This window comes from Macaca thibetana, chromosome 20, assembly GCF_024542745.1.
Source record: "Macaca thibetana thibetana isolate TM-01 chromosome 20, ASM2454274v1, whole genome shotgun sequence".
NCBI classification, from domain to species: domain Eukaryota; kingdom Metazoa; phylum Chordata; class Mammalia; order Primates; family Cercopithecidae; genus Macaca; species Macaca thibetana.
The window spans coordinates 25,156,590-25,177,621 of NC_065597.1; the positions used below are offsets into that span (position 1 = coordinate 25,156,590).

The 21,032-nt window shown below is 40.0% G+C and overlaps 1 protein-coding gene across 8 annotated transcripts in view; it reads right to left on the reverse strand.

Annotated features, from left to right (window-relative positions):
- Positions 1-2,396: 2,396 nt before the first annotated feature.
- MPHOSPH6 (M-phase phosphoprotein 6) overlaps positions 2,397-21,032 on the reverse strand; it is a 1,084,238-nt gene continuing 1,065,602 nt past the window's right edge. For all 8 annotated transcript variants that reach the window (XM_050775062.1, XM_050775056.1, XM_050775060.1 and 5 more), the window contains exons 3-6: positions 18,000-18,112; positions 5,659-5,749; positions 3,546-3,640; positions 2,397-3,101 (exon numbers count right to left, since the gene is read on the reverse strand). In XM_050775062.1, coding sequence (XP_050631019.1) covers positions 2,969-3,101; positions 3,546-3,640; positions 5,659-5,749; positions 18,000-18,112 — 432 coding nt within the window. In that variant the 3' untranslated portion in view covers positions 2,397-2,968. The remainder of the gene's footprint in view (positions 3,102-3,545; positions 3,641-5,658; positions 5,750-17,999; positions 18,113-21,032) is intronic.

Below are 21,032 nucleotides of genomic sequence, written 5' to 3' on the forward strand. Positions count from 1 at the left end.
TGATTTGTGGGCTTTGTCTCTGTGGTGCTAACTGCTGCAGTGCTTGCCTCCAGAATAGGCACTTCTGCTCATGGCTAGAGCCACAAACATTCCTGATCCCATTGGTGGCGTTTTCCTATTAAGTTGGGTGCATATTTTCATAGACACGATCAAACATTGCATATTATGATTAGAAATAAACCTGAGGACTGAGAAACTGAATATACAATGACCGGACCATATATAAAAATAGAATGTTGACCCATAACCTGAAGCAACCTACCCAAGAAACCAACTCCTATTTACAGTAAGCAACCCAGGAATCCAGCCTGCTACATAAACCACACTTGCAGGAAGCCAGATTGCTATACAAACCACACTTGCGGGAAGCCGGATTGCTACCCTGGAAGGTAAATAATTTCTGTAACAATTGGCCCCACATGGCCAGGACTTAATTAACTGACAGCTTCCCTAATTTTGCCCTTGCTTTCAACTTAGGACTAACTAGAGAAAGTCAAACATGTACCTCTTACCTATCACACAGGGTGCCCTGCACGTAGATACCTCATCTCTAGCGTCTTCATGCCAACCGTGCAATCAGAGCACACCTGAGCCTTCTCTTCCGCGGCTCTTAAATCTTTTGCATTCCTCTGCCTGCCTTTGAGTCTGCGCAAATGCTAGTGATGGTGGCTGACTCCTTTGCTATAGCAAGCTCAGAATCGATAGCCTTTGCTTTTCTCCTTTGGTCTTTGTTCAGTACTATGGTTTAAATAGTCTTTGTGAGCCAGTTGGTTTCTAAATCATTCTGCCATTCATTCACTTACAGGAGAAATGTTTACTGAAAGCTTCAATATAGGCCATATTCCTTGCTAGGCACAGGACAAATGAAATAAGATATGGGCCCTACCCTAGAGGACAGTAACTTGGCAACTAAGGGGATGAACGGGATGACTTGCCAACCGAGTCAAAGGGCATTAAAATATCGAGGCAGTGTTTTTTAAAAAGTGCATACTAATTCCTGGATTCATGAGATAACTTCCAGGAAGTTGTAGACAGATAAACATTTCAACTTTAATCATTATATACTTGAATGCAGATTAGAAAAATAAGCATTTTAAGCTTAGCAAACCCATGATTTCAGATATTATTGCTTTAGGATGTCGGTAACAGTTAAAATCAAGTCAGGAGATTAAAAGTCACCCTTATTTTAACAAAGAAAATTGAATATTATGAATTGTTAAGTGGGTATGGAAGAACTAAATGAGGCAAAAGGAAAACACTGTGATATCATGCAGGAAGCTGCCACTCCTAGAGAAGAGAGGGAAACTGTTCAATTTTTGAAACTTTGGAGGGGCCCCAAAGAGCCAAAACTCAGGCCTCTGACAGTAAGTTGTTATCCTGTTAATATCAGTGTCTCTGGGTTGGGTGGGGAAGCCCTGTGGCCAAGGCGCTGGACAGATGTCTGAATGAGTACAGGGTGGTTGGTGCTGGTGATGTCTCCGAGGAGTTGCTAGAAGCAGGAAACAAATCACCCATGAGTGGGACCACTCCATCTACCTCTGCTTGATTCCAGACTGTGCATTCTGACAAAGAACAGTCCCATGGAGTGGTCACTCAAAGCATATGTTACATTTGTCAGATGGGGTTGTATTCTACCCAGTGCCATAACTGAGTCTTCAGCAGCCCATTCCATCGTCCTATTATGCCCCCTGTTCCTGGGTGATGGGGGATATGCTAAGACCAGTGCATTCGAGGCATAAGCCCCCATTACCCGACTTCTTTTATGGTGAAATGAGTTTGTCAGTTAGAAGTTGTACTGTGCAGACAGGTACATAAGACATGTAGTAAGTCCATGGATTGTGGTGGTAGTAAGGCACGGAGAAGAACTTCTTGTTACCTCCCAGAGTTGGGAGGTGCATCATTCTCATATTCACAATGAAAAAAAAAAAAAAGCCAGATTAACTTCAAATTCCTATCTTTTCTCGTAACTCACCAGAGAACCGAGGTCACAGAGCAATAAAACCTTACAGAGATTTGAGGAGAGAGGAGACATGTACCTCATTCATTTCCTGGGAGCAAAATTAAACCAGTAGTTCTCAGAAGTCCTAGGTACTTATCTCCAGACAGACAGACACACATACACACACTTAATTCTATGTGCTTCTTTCTATACTTAGCATTTAGAATAGAGTTCAGACTAGGAGATGGTGCCATTGGTCAGTGGTAAATTCTATTGGGCTTTACCGTAAGAAACTAATGGTTGTTTTTGACCTGTAAAAGGCAATTTCTTATGGTTCAACCGCATACATCACTATATTGTGACCAATGGCTGTTTGTTAAAGTTACTATTTGGAAAACAGTTATATTACTGAATTAGACTAAAATTGTTATTTGAAAGTACAAGAAAATATAAAAAGTATGTGAAAGCAGGTTTTTATTACAGAGCAATTTTTTTTCTATTAATTCAATGCTTTAAATAACACAATACCATAAACTGACAATGACCTGGGAGCACGTAAACACTTAAGCCTGGAGAGGCATATTTATTCTTGATAAATTTATTTAATAAATTCTTAGAATATTTGATTCCAAACTGTATGTATGAATTGGCTTGACATAATAATTTAAATATAAACATAAGGGCAATTTAAACATTGGCAGTAATTTATATGAGTCAATTCAAGGTCAGTGACTGGAGAACTATATTACGATAAACCCGAGGTCAAAAAAACTTTAGGAAGCAGCCCTGTAAAAACATATACATTTGTAGATCAGGGGCTAAAAATTTATGAATGAATACCATGAAGCAAAGGATGTACAACATCCATCACACATCTGTTTTTTTAAACAGCATGGTTCCAAAATGATACATCTCTTTACAAAGTAAACGTTACAGTATTAATAACTATAGAGACGCTATCGGGATGAGCTCCAGATGCGCTGCTGACTTCCATCAAGCACCCGTGGTCCATTGCTTAAGGCATCCATCTTAATCCTGGGGCTTTAAGAACATCTTCTTTGCTTTAATCGGTTTTATGTCTCCATTTTCATCTTCTTCGTAATTGGCATGGTCTCTCTTTCTGGCAAACTTTTTCCCAATTGTCCCCACCAAGGTCTCATATCTGTCAAGAGGATAGACAGCACGTTTAATTTCAAATAAAAAGGTAGGAATCAAACCTTGTCAAGAATATCAGACCAAATATGCAATAAAAAAGATTAAGAAAAAGAAAACTATGATTAAAAGAAACCATCTGATTTAACAATGTATGAACTTCTCCAAGAGTGATTAAATTCCTTGCCATTTTGGTGTTTGCATTACCCTAAATAAATTGAGATGTACATTTAAAAATACACATTTCCAGCAGCTCTGGAAATGGGCTCTCAACTGGCAGCCTGAGACAGGTCTGCGGCCCCTGCAGGCCATTAAGAGAAGGCTGATCACAGTCATCTTCCTACTAGGGGGACTCCCTTGAAAGCTGCCGTGGACTGTGGGGTAAGAGAAGCATTCCTGGGAGAGCCAATGAATGCTTGGTCCAGATTAGAAAGCTGCTGCGCAGGACGGTTACCTTCTAGCCATCTCTTCATCTGACACATCAAGCTCCACTGTTTCATCTTCGACTTCTTCTGCTTTGTGCTTAGCATTCATCTGAAGCATCAATTTCTGAAAAATACACCAGTGCTGACCTTCAGGCTAGAAAACACTTGTGAAAGGAACTGATGTCAAACTTCTTTGAAGGCAGAGAAACTGAAGTCAAATAATCTAGAGAACTAGTTAAAATTGATAAGGGACTCTCTGTAATACTTGATATCACAATGGTCTAACAGAAGTCAGCTCTGAGTCAAAAAAATAGGCAAAGCCCCACTGGATTATATTTAGTGTGAATTAAAAGTGTATTTAAGATCATAAATCTTAGTACTAGTTACTGATATTTAAAGCAGGCATACTGCTGACACATTCCAGTGAGTGGGGGAAGAAATAATAAACTTTCAGATTTTCTCTGAACTTCCCCCACTCCATCTTTAAGCCAAATGGAAGAAGCACTAGTAGTCAATAATTTTAAATGCATCTCTTGGTGGTGGTGGTGGTGGTGCGTGGAGGCGGCGGCAGAAGTGGAAGGCTGGCCCTGTATGACGGAGGGAATCTGCACCTCAGCCCCACCCTCCTAAACTTTAGGGTGGATAATGCATCCCAGGTAATATCCATGCACCACAGGTCTCTCCTTCAACTCTTTCACATAAACCTTTGTGATAATTATCCTGACCTTTCCTTTTTTTTTTTTTTTTTATGTGTAATCTCTTCTTTATAGCAAGAGGAGAAGGAACACAAGATGAGAAATCAGTCTCAACTAGTTTTTCTAAGGCTTAAAAAAGTGACAATAGTTCAAAACCTTTTCCTAGGGGGAGTGTATTCGGTGTTACAGAATCCAGTAATTACGGCCATTTGCTAACACCCATCCCTGCCCCCCATCAATTTCTGCGGGCAGTGGCACCTCTCCTGTCCCAGCGCAGCAGACGTACTGTGGAATGCTCGCCTATCCAAACCGTGCTCTTTGAACACCACATCTTCATAATCCCTGCCTTTTTCTTCCCTTTTTACCCCACTCTGCAGCCCCTCTCCTTCTCAATCTGAAGCTTAATTAAAGCAGGTCAAAGTGAGACCAGTAGATATGAAAAACAAACACTTCTAATATAACACCTTAATTATCACACATGCCTCCTTCCACTCTGCCAAAAAAGCAGAAAAGGAAAACTAATCTAGAGTCTTTCAATAAACTGTGGCAACTGGCTTAGTTAACTGTGGCTCCTGCAGAAGTGGTTCTTAACTGGGGACGATTCTTCCCACCAGGGAACCTGTGGCAATGCCTGGAAACATTTTTGGTTGTCACAACTGGGTTGGAGGGTGGGGTGTGTGTGTGCTGATATTTAGTTGGTACAGAACAGAGGACAGGGATGTGGTTCATCATCCTCTTAAGAAAGCCACCACCACAAAGAATTATCTGGCCCCAAATGTCAACACTGCTAAGGGCGAGAAACCCTGACTTCGTGTAATATTTACAAAACTAAAGATTTATATCTCAAGTGTCCATTTGGTTCATCAAGTACCTGACAGGATGGCTTTTAACATATGAGCCAGAGTTCTAATGAATATTTGTTAAATAAAGGTCTGCTTCTCTATCCTGGAGCAGAAATTCAAATGAATAGCTCAGTTATAAGGCAAATATTCGTTTTTCAAACAAACTGTCCAAAGGATTCATTTAAAAATCTACTTACAAGCTTGGATTAAAACTGTCCATTAAAAAGTCAAACTATACAATTCTAAAGTAACATTTTTCCATTAGAAAAAATACATTTATAGGTGCCAGAAAATAACTTTTCATAATAGCATCATATGAATAAAATCTTGACGTTCCTGTAAACGACTCAACTTGAAATTCTAATATTTACAGTGGCACTGTCAAGGGCTGTATACCCCTATATGAAATTATCTACTCACCTCTACCACAAAACTAGACTACAATGCCTGCAATTCTTTAAATAGCTATGGTGATATTTCAAGACTTGTTATTTTCTATATAATGAGTAGAAATGGTACTTGGTAGAGAAATATCTAAGCCCAATTATTAGCAGAAAAAAATTCAATTGGAAAAATTTTAAATTTGAAGCAATTATATTTAATACCTCAACCTCAGGATTAAATCCTCTGAATGACATTCTTCCATAGAGAAGATCTTCACATAGTAAGAAACTCTGCTCTTCTATTATGAAACTCCTAAATGGGAACATAGAAATAGCATTTCTCCGTATATAAAGCACAACAAACAAAAGCCAAAACTGTGAATGAAAAAAATCAACCTATGGTTCTCAGTAGAATGAAGTAAAAATATAGTAAGATTTCTAATTTAGGGTTAAAAATAAAATCTGATTAATTTGGTCAGCAAAGGCATTAGGAGACAAGGGCAGCAGGCTGGAGGCACAACCTCTCTTAAACACCACATTTAATTTGCATAAATACCTACATAATATAAAGATCTAAAGTATCTACAATAAACTTGAATTTGCCAAAGTTGAAGCAAAGTTTCTTTTGTGTTTACATCCCCTCACCAAAAATTTTTTTCAATTCTTTTTCAGAAAGGAAATAATATGTATGTAAAAATACACATACAGTATACAGTGACACACTACTCCAAATCATTTTACTAAAGTTTCTGGCATACTTTGTATTTTCTTCTCAGGGATTTCAAAAATTCCATTTTCTAATTATCAAAGTAGCACATTTTAAGGAACATAATTTGGAAAGCAGAATAAAGTATGAGTTTATAAACTGCCTGGAAATTCCTTACCAAGAGGTTAAAAAGGACTGTTAGTATATTTGAGTATTTCCTTCCAGTCTTTTTTATACTTGCATTTACGTTGATTCTTGAACACAGGTCTGAGCTGTGTGGTACACTTATACACAGATTTTTTTTCAAAAACTTTCAATAGTTTTTGGGGAACAGGTGGTTTTTTGATTACACGGGTAAGTTCTTTAGTGGTGACTTCTGAGATTTTGGCCCCCACCAAATTCTTATTACAAATCCAGGATAAGTAGTGGGAAATCAGAGGCTTGGGCAGCTTTAACAGTGTTATCAGTCAGAGCTCTTAGCTATAAACACCAAAGGCTGACCCTGGATGACTTCAGCAGAGGAGGAATTTACTGTAAGAACACACACTGTAGGCTCTTCGTTTCCAAGGGGGACTGGTTCCAGTCCCCCTTGTGGATACCAAAATCTGCGATACAAAGGGCCAGCTGTACTGGGCATCTCAGAATCACCGGGAAGGCTGGAGGGGCAGAACTGGAAGACGGACAGAAATAATGGTCGCTAGGTGGTTGCACCGAAACCAAAATCATGCTAAAGAATGACCCTAGGAAAACTGTTGCTGCTGCTGACAGGGCTGAGCACGACACCACTGACGGCATTGGGGCAGGCTGCGTTTCCCTGGACCAGGACATTACTGTCTCCTGCAGAATTTCTCTGCTGAGTCAGCACTTCATAACCCTAAATCCAAGGTGACATATCTATCTCTAGCCTGGCCATAAACCCTAAAGCATGGCAGGAAAGCAAACATGCGGCTTTTAAGGCTTGTTTGCTGGAGTAGGCTCTGATTCTCATGAAGATTCCCTCATCCAACAAACACTTATTAAACCAAACTGTGTGTATTAAATCAAACTGCAGAAACAGCCACCAATAAAAGAGCCTCAGCTGCGCATAGTGGCGGATGGCTGGAGTCCCAGTTACTCAGGTGACTGAGGCAGGAGAACTGCTTGCATCCCGGAAGTGGAGGTTGCAGTGAGCCGAGACTGTGCCACTGCACCCCAGCCTGGGGGACAGTGTGAGACACATGTCTCCAAAAAAAAAAAAAAAAAAAGCCTCTGCTCTCATGGAGGTTACAGTCTATAGAAAGAGGGGCCAAATAATGAATGAAACATTTATATCACAAAATGGATGAAAATAAAGCAGGTTATTCCATCCCGAGCTGTAGGGGAGTAATTGGTATGGAACTACCTTTCCCGCATCATAACTATATAAAACAGGACAAAATATAAAATGACTATGTTTAGATAATCAACAAGTCCAAGCATAAAACTGTGATGCCTGGGTGAAGAAAATCAAATGAAGTGAGCCCCATGAATGCGGAGCTTTCTGCCTGGAGGCAATTTCCAGATTGTGGAGCAGGGAGTGGGAACTCACACAAAGCCCTGTCTTGCTGAGCTTAAGAGACAAACTGTTTCACTGGGGCTTTAGTTGAAAAAAATAAAGACACAAACTGAAGTTTGGGGTTATGGCGGTGGCTGGAATATCTGGGTGAGGATACCACAGAAAGGGAGCTACAGCATGGAATTCAGGACCTGCATATTAGGTTCCCTTGAATCTCTGGCTGACCATTAAGCTGCACATGTGCAGGATGAGTCTTCAGACTTGGGGGAAAAATAACTGCTGGAGAGATGATTTCTGGGAGAATACTTGCTGCATTAGCTTCCTGTGGCTGCTGTAACAAACTTAAGCTAACAAAATTGGTGGCTTAGAGCAACAGAAATTTATGCTCCTACAGTTCTATACAAAATTCAGGTGTTGGTAGGCCTGGGATCCCTCCAGAAGCTTCCACGGTTACAAGGCCTTCTGTGTGTCAAATCTCCCTCACCTCCTCCTTATAAGGAAAGGTGATTATATTTATGGCCCACCCAGATAATCCAGGATAATCTCTCATCTAAAGATCCATAATTTACTCATATACTAGCAAGGTAAATTTTGCCATATAAGGTAACATTCACAGGTTCCAGAGATGAAAACCTAGATATTATTCGGGGGACCATTTTCCAGCCTACCATACCTGGGGGCAAAAAAAGTTACCCTGCCAATTGTATGTTGAAGAAATAACAGAGCTTGCACAGAGCAAGGAAATGTCTGAGTTCTGCCTGGCCAGAGAGGAGAGAACAAGCTAAACACTCTGTGATATTTAGTAGAAAGGCCACAGCTTAGGAGTAGAGACAATTTAGCTCTAGGGTAAAAGCTACAAAACACATCCTAACAAAAACAAGCTGACTGGCATGTAAGTTAACTGCCTAATGAAACAAAATTCAACACTCTATTAAGAAAAATAACAGAATCCAGGTAGTCAGCAATGTAATGCATATAAATGTACAGCACACAATAAAAAATTCCTAGACATGCAAGGAAGCAAGAAAATGTAACCCTCTCATAGAAAGAAGAAAAACAATTGAAGAAATATGAAATCAGTAGAAACGGACTTTAAAACAGTTATTGTAAATTTTTTCAAGGATTTAAATGAAAACATGAATGCAATGAAGAAACAAACAGAAAGCCTGAATTAAGAAATAGAGACTGCAAAAAAATCAGTTAGAATTTATGTAAATAAGGGAAAAATTTTTAAAAATATATTACTGAAAAAAAACTGAAGTGAAAAATTGGATTAGTCCTGTATCTATTAAATAAATGGAATTCATTACTAAAAATCTTTTCATAGAGAAAGCTTCAGATCCGGATGGCTTCACTGGTGAATTTCACCAAGCATTTAAGGAAGAAATAATTTCAATTTTACACAAACCAAGAACTGAGAAGAGGACTACCTCCTCTTTCCAACTTTCCAACTCATTTTATGGCCAAAACCAAAGACATTACAAGAACTCTACAGTCTAATATCTTATATAAATATAGATGTGAAAATCATCAATAAAATGTCAGCAAATTGAATTTAAAAATTTTAAATGTTACATACGAAGACCAAGTAGACTGTATGTCAGAAATATAAGGCTGTTCTGATATTCAAAAGTTGATATAGTTTTCAACACATTAACAAAATAAAAATCATGATCCTCTCATAAAAAATTATTTGACAAAATTCAACATCATTTATGATGAAAACCCTCAGCAAACTAGGAAAATAAAGGAGTATCTCTGAGCACTGATAAGGGGCATTCACGAAAACAGCACTTCATGTGTAATAGAGAAAAAGTAAAGGCCTTCCCAACTATGATCAGAAACAATTCAAGGACTACTCTTGCCGTTTCTATTCAGTACTGTACTGGGTCCTTAGCCATGAAATAAATCAACAAGAGGAGATAAAACGTATACTCTCTTTTTTTGCAGATGACATAATTATGCATGGGAATCCACAAAAAACTACTTGTCAATGAGTGAATTTAGCATTTCAGAATACGTCAATGTACAAACTTCAATTTCTACACACCCCTCCACCCCATACATACACACAACAAACAAGTTTGAAAAAACTCTATTTATGATAAATAAATATATGAAGTACTTAGAGATAAAAATGCAATAAGTAAAGAAAATTTTTTCAATAAATGTTAATAGGCACGGTGGCTCATGCCCGTAATCCCAGCACTTTGGGAGGCCAAGGTGGGCAGATCACTTGAGGTCAGGAGTTCAAGACCAGCCTGGCCAACGCAGAGAAACCCTGTCTTTAATAAAAATACAAAAATTAGCCAGGTGTGGTGGGAGGCGCCTGTAATCCCAGCTACTCAGGAGGCTGGGGCAGGAGAATCGCCTGAACCCAGGAGGCGGAGGTTGTGGTGAGCCAAGATTGTGCCACTGCACTCCAGCCTGGGTGACAGAGTGAGACTCTGTCTCAAAAAAAAAAAAAAAAAAAAAAAAAAGACCACAGGTTATCTTATGAAAAACATGTCCTTTGATTTCTACCTCATGCTGTACAAAAAAAGTTAGAGGCAAACCATGGATAAAAATGTCAGCACTAAAACTACAAAATTTCTAGAAGAAAACAGAAAATATCTTACCACCTTGGCATAGCCAAGGATTCATTAGACAAGACTCATAAGGAATAAACCATAAAAGAAAAACATTAATAAAACAAAATTAATAAAAACTCATCAAAAGACAACATTAACAGGCTAGAAGAAAATATTCACTATATATATATAGGTGGCAAAGAACTTGTATTCAGAACAAAAATAACTCCTACATGCACAGATGTATGTACGTTTTGTCTCAAAAAAAACCCTAGAAACACTGAGCTTGAGTTAATGATGTGCATGTTGTAATATTTCGGAAACAAATGTACTGATGTCTGCAACTTACTCTTACTGCATCAAAAATACAATAAACTGATGGATGGATAGTGGGATGAACAAATATGTGATATAAAATATTTTAAAAAACAAAACAACAACAAAACTTTCTCAATTTTATGGCCAAAATATTTGAAAAGGCACTTCACATATGGAAATGGCCCAAAAAGAAGTTCTTTAACATTGTCAGTCATCAGGAAAATGCAAATTAAAACCATAATAAGATGCCACTAAAATAGTTAAAAGTAAAAAGATATATAACTCCAAACTCTCATACTTCCTTAGTGAAAGTGTAAAATCATAGAACACTTTGGAAACTGGTCGCAAAATTTCTGTTAAAGTACAATTCGACAGTTACAAAAGAAATGAAAACATAACCAAAAAAACCTAGAATATGAGTGTTCATACCAGCTTTATACATAAGTGTAAAAAACCAGGCTGGGTGTGGTGGCTCATACCTGTAATCCCAGCACTTTGGGTGGCCTGAACCTGAAATCAGGAGTTCAAGACCAGCCTGGCCAACATGGTCTCTATTAAAAATAAAATTAGCTGGGCATGGTGGTGCGTGCCTGTAATCCCAGCTACTCGGGAGGCTGAGGCAGGAGAACCGCTTGAACCCGGGAGGCAGGTTGCAGTGAGCTGAGGTTGTGCCAGTGCACTGTAGCAAGACTCTATCTCAAAAAAAAAAAAAAAAAAAAAAAAAAAAAAGAAAAAAACCCCAGAAAACTGCAAACAATCCAACCATGAGTTCTTTAACATTATTAGTCATCAGGAAAATGCTAACTAAAAACCACAATGAGATGCCACTAGAATAAAATTAAAAAGATATCTAACTCCAAATGTTGAACTGTCATACTTCCTTAGTGAAAGTGTTGTAACCCTTCTCTATTAATGACAGTCAATAAAACAATGAATAGATATACCGTGGTGTATCTGTAAAATGAAATACCACTTAGCAACAGAAACAAATTACTGATGTTCCAAAACAAGGATGAACATCCAAAACACTTCACTGACACAGTTAAGCACATACTGCATGATTCCTTTTTTATGAAGCTCAAGAACAGACAAAATTAATCTATGGTTTAAGAAATCAGAACAGTGCTTGCGTCAGAGCAGGGGTGAGACTGATTACAAAGAGGGATGAAGATCTTCATGTGGTGATGGCAATGTTTCCTTGATAGTAGTATGGTTTACAAAGACGCATGTACTATCAAAACACATACAGCTGTAGACTTAAGTACATTCCACTGAATGCAACAACTACCCCCACCCCCACAGCCGCACACAGCAGTTTAAGGGGAGATAGTGAGGGCAGACTAGAGGAGAGGCGCTGTCTTTGAAAAGAGTGGTCTGGGTAGGCCTCTTGGGTGGGGTGACATCTGAGCAAGGACCAGGAGGCAGTGAGGAAGCAAGATACGAGGATGCCCAGGTGAAGAACATCTGAGGGCCCCATCATAAGTGGGGGCCCTGAGAAGGGAATCTAACCGGCCTGAGAAACATAAAGCCCCTGCAGCCGGAATGGAGAGAATGCAGAGTAGCAGGACGTCAGAATTACTTGCATGATAACACTAAGATGTCGTCTTTTACTGTGTTGACATTTGCAGACTGTGCAAAAGCAACTCTGGGTGAAATGAAATCTTAGCATGAGTGAAAGCAGCAGTGATACCAGACTATCCTGGTAGTTACATTCTTCACAGGTAGGTCCTCACAGTTCAAAGAAAAATGCCAGTTTCACATTAGGATGTTCTTGATGATACAGCACAAATTTATTTTTATTAATCTTAGCCCTCAATTACTTTAAAAAATATTTGGCATACAAAATTGAAACTATATATATAAGATACTTCTTCATAGTCAAATAATCTAACAGCACTTGTGTGACTGAACTGAGAGATGAATTAGACACCTTTTTTCACTGTGACACTGTAACTATGGTTTTGTGGGTTTGGGTTCTTTGGCAGACATTTTCTTGAAAATAAAGTGAACCTGACACTTCAAGGGGAACAACTGACACTATTTATTGCCAATAACAAAATTCAAGCTTTCAAGCAAAAGTTAGAATTCCGAATAGCTTTTATCTGTCATCTTGGGCTTGATAGCTTCCCAACACTTAAAAGACTTTTCTGATGAAATCGACAGTGATACTAATGAATGTGATTTTTGATATTGTATAACCAGATGAGTTAACATTGGGAAAATCTATACAACGCATTTTCCAAATGACAGATGCATGATGTTAAGAAATCATATATGGGTAAAAGATTTAGAATACAAGACAGACCAAGACATGAAAAGTTCACTGGTGTTTTCAGATTCCACATTGCAATTTACTCTGAAGAAACTACTACTGATTGAGTTTTGGAGTTGTACCAAAAAATCATATGAAAAGGCCATTGAACTACTCCTCTCTCTTCAACCGTATCACCTGTGTGAGGGTGGCTTTTCTTTATATACTTCAACCAAAACAACATGCTTTAACAGGCTGACTGCAGGCGTTCAGAGTCCAGCTGTCTTCTAATATGCCAGAATGTTAAAGAGATTTGCAAAAACAGAAAACAGTGCCACTCTTCTCGTTAAATATTTTGTCTTAAAAAAGTTATTTTTCATTAAAAATGTGTTAGGTAATGAGTTTGTTTTCTAAATGAATATTTAAATAATTTAAAAAATTTCTTATATAGTAAATATTGACAAATATAAACCACACAAAACACTCTCTAGGAGTTCTAAGTAACTTTTTTTGAGATGGAATCTCGTTCTGTTGCCCAGGCTGGAGTGCAGTGGCGCGATCTCGGCTCACTGCAACCTCTGCCTCCCGGATGCAAGGGATTCTCCTGCCTCAGCCTCCTGAGAAGCTGGGACTACAGGCACGTGCCATCAAGCCTGGCTAATTTTTTTTTTGTATTTTTAGTAGAGACGGGGTTTCACCATGTTAGCCAGGTCTCAATCTCCTGACTTCGTGTTCTGCCTGCCTCGGCCTCCCAAAGTGCTGGGATTACAGGTGTGAGCCACCGTGCCCGGCCTAGGAGTTCTAAATAATTTTTATAAATGCAAATAGCTTCTGAGTTCCAAAACTTTGAGAACCACTGTGATTTTGGTTCCTCTCTCACTGGCCCTCTAGTCTAGCCAGCACCTCACTTACTTCAGAAATGCCTCTCCCAGAGGGAATCTAAATTTGGGCACAGAACTTGCTGTTCAGCTTTTTCTACGAACTTGGGATACCTTCTCAATTGCCCAATCTTATTCCTTATAGAGTGAGCAGCTGATGAGACCTCCTCAATTCCAAAGTAAATCACCTCTCTAGGGAAAACACCACACATCAAAGCTTTCACTTAAGATAAATGAGGGACCCAGAGAAAGGCAACCTCCAGAGGCCAGGACTGGATTCAGAGCAGGACTGCTGGCCCCTCAGAGGTCTTTCCCACGGCTCTGCACTGACACCGTAACTTTAATATACAAAGGAGCACAGGTGTTTTGTATCTACATGCATGGTTTTAAGAATTAGAAAAATTAATTATAGAGTTGGCAAGCAAGTGAAATACTTCAAAACGTAACCGTTTTTATATTTTAATTATCCAATTTTCATTAATGAGGTTCTATAATTTTAGGGCTAAAACACACAAAATGATCTATTTCATAAATTTCGCAGATGAGAAACTACTGCTTAGAAAAAGCTGCACTTGCCTAAAGCCACAAATAGCATGGCAAAACTCCAGTTAGAAAACCCTCCCTCTCAGTGGGTCTCACATTCCTGCACATTTTTTGAGTGAGGCACTAACTGCCTGTTTGTTCTGGGCTATCTTTGCAAGGATATCTGCATAGCAAGCAGCCTTGAAAAACAGTCTTCCTCTAAAGCAAAGGGCAGATTTGCTCACTGTCCAGCATAATGCCGATACCTCTCTTGGGGCTGAAGGCAAGTCTGCTTGTGGTCCATTACCCAGAGTTCCAGTTTTCTAGGATCAGGAGATCTCAGCTATGATGCAAATCCACTGGGTTCACAGCATCCACCTGGGCCACTTAATGCCATCCCTCATAGGACTTGGGGACAAAAGAGAAATGATGCAAACTTGATGCTTGGGCTGCTTGCTGTGCAGTAAGTCCTTTGTCTCTGATGGTGTTCAGGATACACTACCCCCAAAATATGGCATCTTGGCATACTGAAAATTTTATGTTGAAGGAATCTGAAAAATGACGTGCAGGTAGGATTTTCTGACTGTCCCCTGAAGCAGGTCATAAAACTCACATGAGAGGTGCCCTCCCTACACTCAGAGGAAAGCAACATCCTTATCTCAGAAGAAGAGACACAGAGGGGAATGTGAACAAAAGACTTGCTAAGTTTCTCCTGGTTTATTACTCTTCGCTCATACCCCTTGGTCTTATCATATTTCTTCACAACTTTCTACTCTTCATCAAACCTAACATAAAAACACTCAGGTTCAATCAATTCTTCAGTCTTCATTTTCTTATGAGGGCTCCTGTGTCACCTAAAACTTTTGTGAAATAAAAGTGTACACCTTTCTCTTGTTAATCTGTCTTTTGTTACAGGGACCCCAACTAATGAATTTCAAATGGTTGGAAGGAAAGGATATTGTCCCTCCCCTACATCTCAGACCTAGAAGGCTCCTATCTTCCACCAGCATCAGTGGAAGTGTGGCAGGCTAACTTGTTAGTTTCAGGTCCCTATAGCTTCTGAATTCAAATACACCACAAAATACAAGCATAAGACGCACAATAGTCAAAAATACTTCTTAAACAACTTGCTACGGCAAAGGGGTAATAAAACTGCCTATACCTGCACACTCTTACTGGACCATATCCTTGGGGGAAAAACAATATGGCAATACATAGCAAAATCTTTGATCTGGTAAATTTCACTCCTAGGAATTCACACTATATCGGGTTCCCTGGAAACAGACTCTGAGACAGAGTTATATGCAGAAAACTTAGCAGGTAGTGTTGTTCAGCAGATGCCCTTCTAGGAAAACAGACAGGAGGACTGGGCAGAGGGAGAAGATGATGTGCAATGTGGCTACACTAAGGCCTCAGCCACATAGGAGAGCTCTGGAGTCAGGAAAGTCCTTCAGTTGTTCCAAGTTGAGGCACGGCAGCTAGATCATCATTCCCCTACACAGTCTAGCCACCGGTTAAAGGTGTCCTCTGTGAGGCAGTGTTAACACTGAATAGTCCTAATTATCTTTACTGAATTACAAACTGATACGGCTGACATTAAAAACGGGAAACTTGAGACTTTCAGAGCATAGACACATGCAATCTCCAACTTCACAGAATAGTTCAGATTAACACTAGCAAAAAAGGATGCACAAACATAAGACAGTAGAAAGGAATGGGCGTACTTCATATACTGAGGTATAAGGAAAAGCACACAACGGTGACAATCACTGTGCTTTACGCCTGGCGCTATAGTGACTGTTTTACATATATTACCTCATCTATTTCTCGGAATGCACTGGACAGGTACTATCTATCATCATACCCAATATACAAATGACACAAAACAGGTTAAGTAACTCACCCAAGGTGATAAGTAAACAAGTGGCGGAGCTGGGCATCAAACCCAGGTCTGCCTGACTTCAGAGCCCATGTGCTTAATCAACCAATCCCTTCCATGATCTCCCTATTTAGAGTGTTAAAAACAACAACAACTACAATACAACACATATACCAAGGATATGTCATCCATTTACCCCTCCAGACTTACTTCCCATCTTCAGCCCTGTTCTCTGGCCTGGGAGGCTGACTTGAATGTAATGCACGGAAGGGCTCCTTTGCTGCCAGGTACCTGGCTCCCTTGCTAGGATGACCTTGGGCTGGCTGTACCCTTGAATAGAGGTAGCAGCTCCTGTAAGGTGCTCTCTCTACACAGCTTATCTCCAGATTCAGTAGCAGCCATTCCCCACCCACCCCTTGACTCTGCAAGCTCAGGTGGTAATCATTCCCACTACACATGCTAGGAGGTACTGCACTGTCCCGAGGGGCTCCCCTCTGCCCCACCCACACCTTGATAGTCTCTCCTCAGTCTGAGAGTGTCATCTTTTTCTGCCAACATCCTGAGCTGATATACACACCTATACATAAACAGGATGCTGAGTAATGGCAAACAATTATTATTTACCGTCCCAGGAAGAAATGTAAAGGTCATTTTCTGGGAACAATATGCTGTATTTGGGGGAAAAATCTGGAAACAAGACAGAAACAGTCCTGCTCTTTCAATAAACAACTGGAAGGAACACTTTGGCAAGTTGAGTTAACACATAAAATTAAATGATAGCTCCTCAGCAGCAAAGGTCCCTTCCTCCCCGTGACCCTGCGTCTGGCATTATCTTCTCCCTCCTCACTAACATCATGCTTCCTCCAAGAAGTAGAGAAAAAAAGTACCTTCCCCCCATCCCTCCTGGTGGGACATACTTTCTACCTTTAGAGAAGGGTATCTAACCTTCAAACAAGGTCCAGAGCTCAGCCATATGAACAAGGGAATATAACACTCCAAATCAAAGCCCAAACATCAGGTACAGGATGGAAAGACATAAATGTGCCTCAAGATAGTGAGCAGCATCTTCAGTCATTTGAACAAAGTTTAAGTAAAACTACCACAACACAGAGCTTACTAATGGTAAGGAAAGTATCCGGGAAAAATGAAAAATAGCTTCCAGAAGGATTCAGCTAAATTAATGGATGAAATAAATCCATCACTCCTTCACTCAAAATTGTTGATCAGGCACCAGCCAAGCTTGGGGCCAGAAACCGTCTACCCCAGCTTCAGCAGTGACTAGCTGGGTGAACCTGGGCAAGTTACCCTCCCTTAAGCTCAGTTCCTCAACTCCAAAGGGGACAGAATGATAGGAGGCAGCTCCTAAGTTTGCTATGAAGATTCAATAACTAAGGATGTAAAGTGTTTAGCCCAGTTCCTGGTACACACTATAGATTCAGTAAATGTTAGTTAAAATGGATGGTATTACAAGTAATAACAATTTTAAAAAAAGAAACAAAAACTCCTGACCTGCCTTAAAATGCTCAACCTAATGAACTCTGTAATTGAAACAAAACTGGAGAGGTCTGAAGTACACACCTAATCTTTAGAACTTAAGGTGATAGAGAGAACATTATAGCTTCCCTAAAAGGTCTGCTGTTACTATCAGAGACGTGGGCTAGGTTCCTTTATTCAACATAAAAAAGGACAATGTGATAAACAGTGGCTGGGAGGGGGAGTAGTAAAAATGTATAAATCCATGTACAACTTTTATATGTTTAATATTTTTTAGTTGTGCTGCTAACTCAATAAACTGAACAGAAACTATTTCATGGGCTTTATGTCACGGGAATGATGAGTTAAATTTACCAGGAGTTTCCTTCTGAATGCCCCAACCATTGTCAGTATAAATTTGAATAAACCTACTCTTTTTCTTTAAGCTCTGGCAAATCCAAGTACCAGTGTTCTTCACTAATGATTTTCTTTTCTTCTTCTTCTAGTTGTTTCTTGGTTTCCGAGTCCAGTCCCCTTTGCATAAACTGTGAAAACAAACAAAATCAATGTCAGAAACTTTTCCCATTTTAGAAATGAGGAAACCCCAAATAATTTTCTTCTATGTGCTCTCCCTCATTTATCTATGGAACCCATCTCAAGATTGAGGGTTGGGGCAAGTGATCAAATGGTTTAGCTCTACCCTTCTAACTTTACACTAAATGATGAGGGATTGTGTCAGGGCATGAGAAAATGCACAATGTATGTTTCCTCCAAAAAACTTAAGGGCTAAGACATCACATTCGAAGGTCTTGCGCTCACCCACAGAGCCCACTGGCTTTGGCACCTGCTGATCTGGGGTTGAAATGCTCTTCTTATCCTCTTTCACCTGGCCAACTCCTCGCCCGTCTGACATAGGTAAAGCTACCACACTTCTGTGAGTGCCAGTAAAATTAGTGTCTCTCTCCTAAATGCTTCCAAGGCTCCTCCAATAGACTCACCACATCTTAACTTTTGAGCATCTATCTCTTCTGGAGACCTTAAGGACTGGGTGTCAGGGTCATCTCCTTCATCTATCCCAATATGATGACTGAAGCACAGTAAGAGCCCGATAAATGTAGACAGAAGCAAAGGTACGTCTATAAGTCTGCTCTTCATTTTTATTTTTCCTCTGAAATGCTGCTAAACTCTTCAGCTGTTCTTATTATCAAATCTGCAGAAACTTGACTCAAAATATGGCAGTAAATAACAGTGCTGCTGCCAGTCTCTCATTAGCATGAATACCTGTATTTCTTCAGGGAATAAGTGAACAAACTTAAGAGGCTAAACACAGCAAAATGATAAAATATCAACACTGAAGAAAATAAAATATGAAAATACCCAGGAGCCTCCTAGCAGTTAGGTTTCAGGTTCCACTGGTTTCTATGTATCCCCATTTCTTTCCCTTATTCAGTTCCCATATTTCTTTTTTTTCGAGACAGAGTCTTGCTCTGTCGCCCAGGCTGGAGTGTAGTGGCATGATCTCGGCTCACTGCAACCTCCACCTCCTAGGTTCAAGTGATTCTCCTGCCTCAGCTCCCGAGTAGCGGGGATTACGTGCCTGCCACAATGCCCAGCTAATTTTTATATTTTTAGTAGAGACGGGGGTTTCACCATATTGGCCGGGCTGGTCTCGAACTCCTGACCTTGTGATCCACCTGCCTCGGCCTCCCAAAGTGCTGGGATTACAGGCGTGAGCCACTGCGCCCGGCCCAGGTCCCATATTTCTTCTCCTTCTATTCCAGCTCTTCCAAACATAAGCCTCTTTAGGCATAAGGGCTTTAACAATGACTACTAAGTTAAATGAAAAAAACCTTAAGAATGTTCATGAATAAAATAGTCATGTGCTGCAAAATGATGTTTGGTCAATGATGGAACCCATATATGATGGTGGTCCCATAAGATTACAATACTGCACTTTTACTGTAACTTTTGTATATCTAGATATGTTTAGATACACAGATACCACTGTTACAACTGCCTACAGTATTTAGTACAGTAGCATGCCGTACAGGTTTGTAGCCTACGAACATCAGGCTGTACCATACAGCCTAGGTGTGTGGTAGGCTACCCCATCCAGGTTTGTGTAGGTGAACTCTATGATGCTCTCACAATGATGTAATCACCTAACAATGCATGTTTCAGAATGTATCCCTGTTGTTAAGTACCACATGACTGTGATAACATCAAGCACTGATGATAGTGTGAAGAAACTGCACTCAAACATTGTTGGTAGGAAAGTAAATGGTACAGCCACTGTGGAAAACAGCGTGGCAGTTTCTTAGCAAACTAAACATACACTTACCATATGACCCAGCAACTGTCCACGCAAAGTGAGCGCATGTAAAATGGTGAAATCTGAGTAAGCTCGCTGTCAATGTCCTGGCTCTTCATTGTATTCTAGTGTTATAAAATGTTGCCGCTGGGGGAGGTGGCATGAAGGATGCACGGGATATCCCTGTATACGTTTTGCAACTTCCTGTGAATCTATCACTATTTTAAATAAAAAGTAAAAGAAAACAAGTTTGCAGACTAGTGTTTTGCAGTCCTCATCCATTTTACCTGTGCCTATATCCTCATCCCAGGAAAGAACTGTAGTTTCTGGAACGTGCACACTATACTTCCCGGTCCTTTTGCCTTTGCGACTTAACAACATGTTTCCATTTTCTGTCTGGCAAAATATTTACTCTTTTAGGCCCACAGCATGTGTCCTTTGGTAAGACTTCCCTGGCTGGCATTTGGCTTGGCTCTTCCCAGGCCTGCTCCTATAAAGAAGCACCTTCCCAAGACAGCCTGATAAACACTGGATTATTGTTCACCATCATGCTGCTTTGGTGTCTCCCAAGACTATGATTCTGAATAGACCATGACTCTTGTTCATCTTGTATCATTGGTACTTAGGCGGCACCCTTGGTACACAAGAGCTCACTCAATGAAGGTTCTCTGAATGTAAATGAACCTAGACTTGTCTTATTTTTCCAGACTCTCTTTCTGGGATGGTTTTTTTTAAGTGCATATACCTCATTTCATCACTAATATGCCTCGTGGTAAAACTCATCAATACCACCCAACTGCCCTTATTTCTCCTATTTAGTCATGTACCTATTCCTTTGGTATACAAAATAGCCATATACATATGTTCTGTACACACAGAAAGGATAGAACTCCCTGTGAATATGAATCAAGCACCTCCAGACTTAGGTAGAAGTTCGATTCTCCTACTCTAGGGCATTTCAGAACACACTCCAAAACCAGTGAGGACTCACAGCAGGCAACAGCACAATATGGTCCTCAGGCTAGATGTCCGTTGTTGATACAGCCATGGTCATCCTGTCCCAAACAACACTGGCAGAGCTGAGTAGTTGTAACAGAGACTGTCTGGCTCATAAGCCCAAAATATTTATTATATGGTCTTTTACAGAAAGTTTG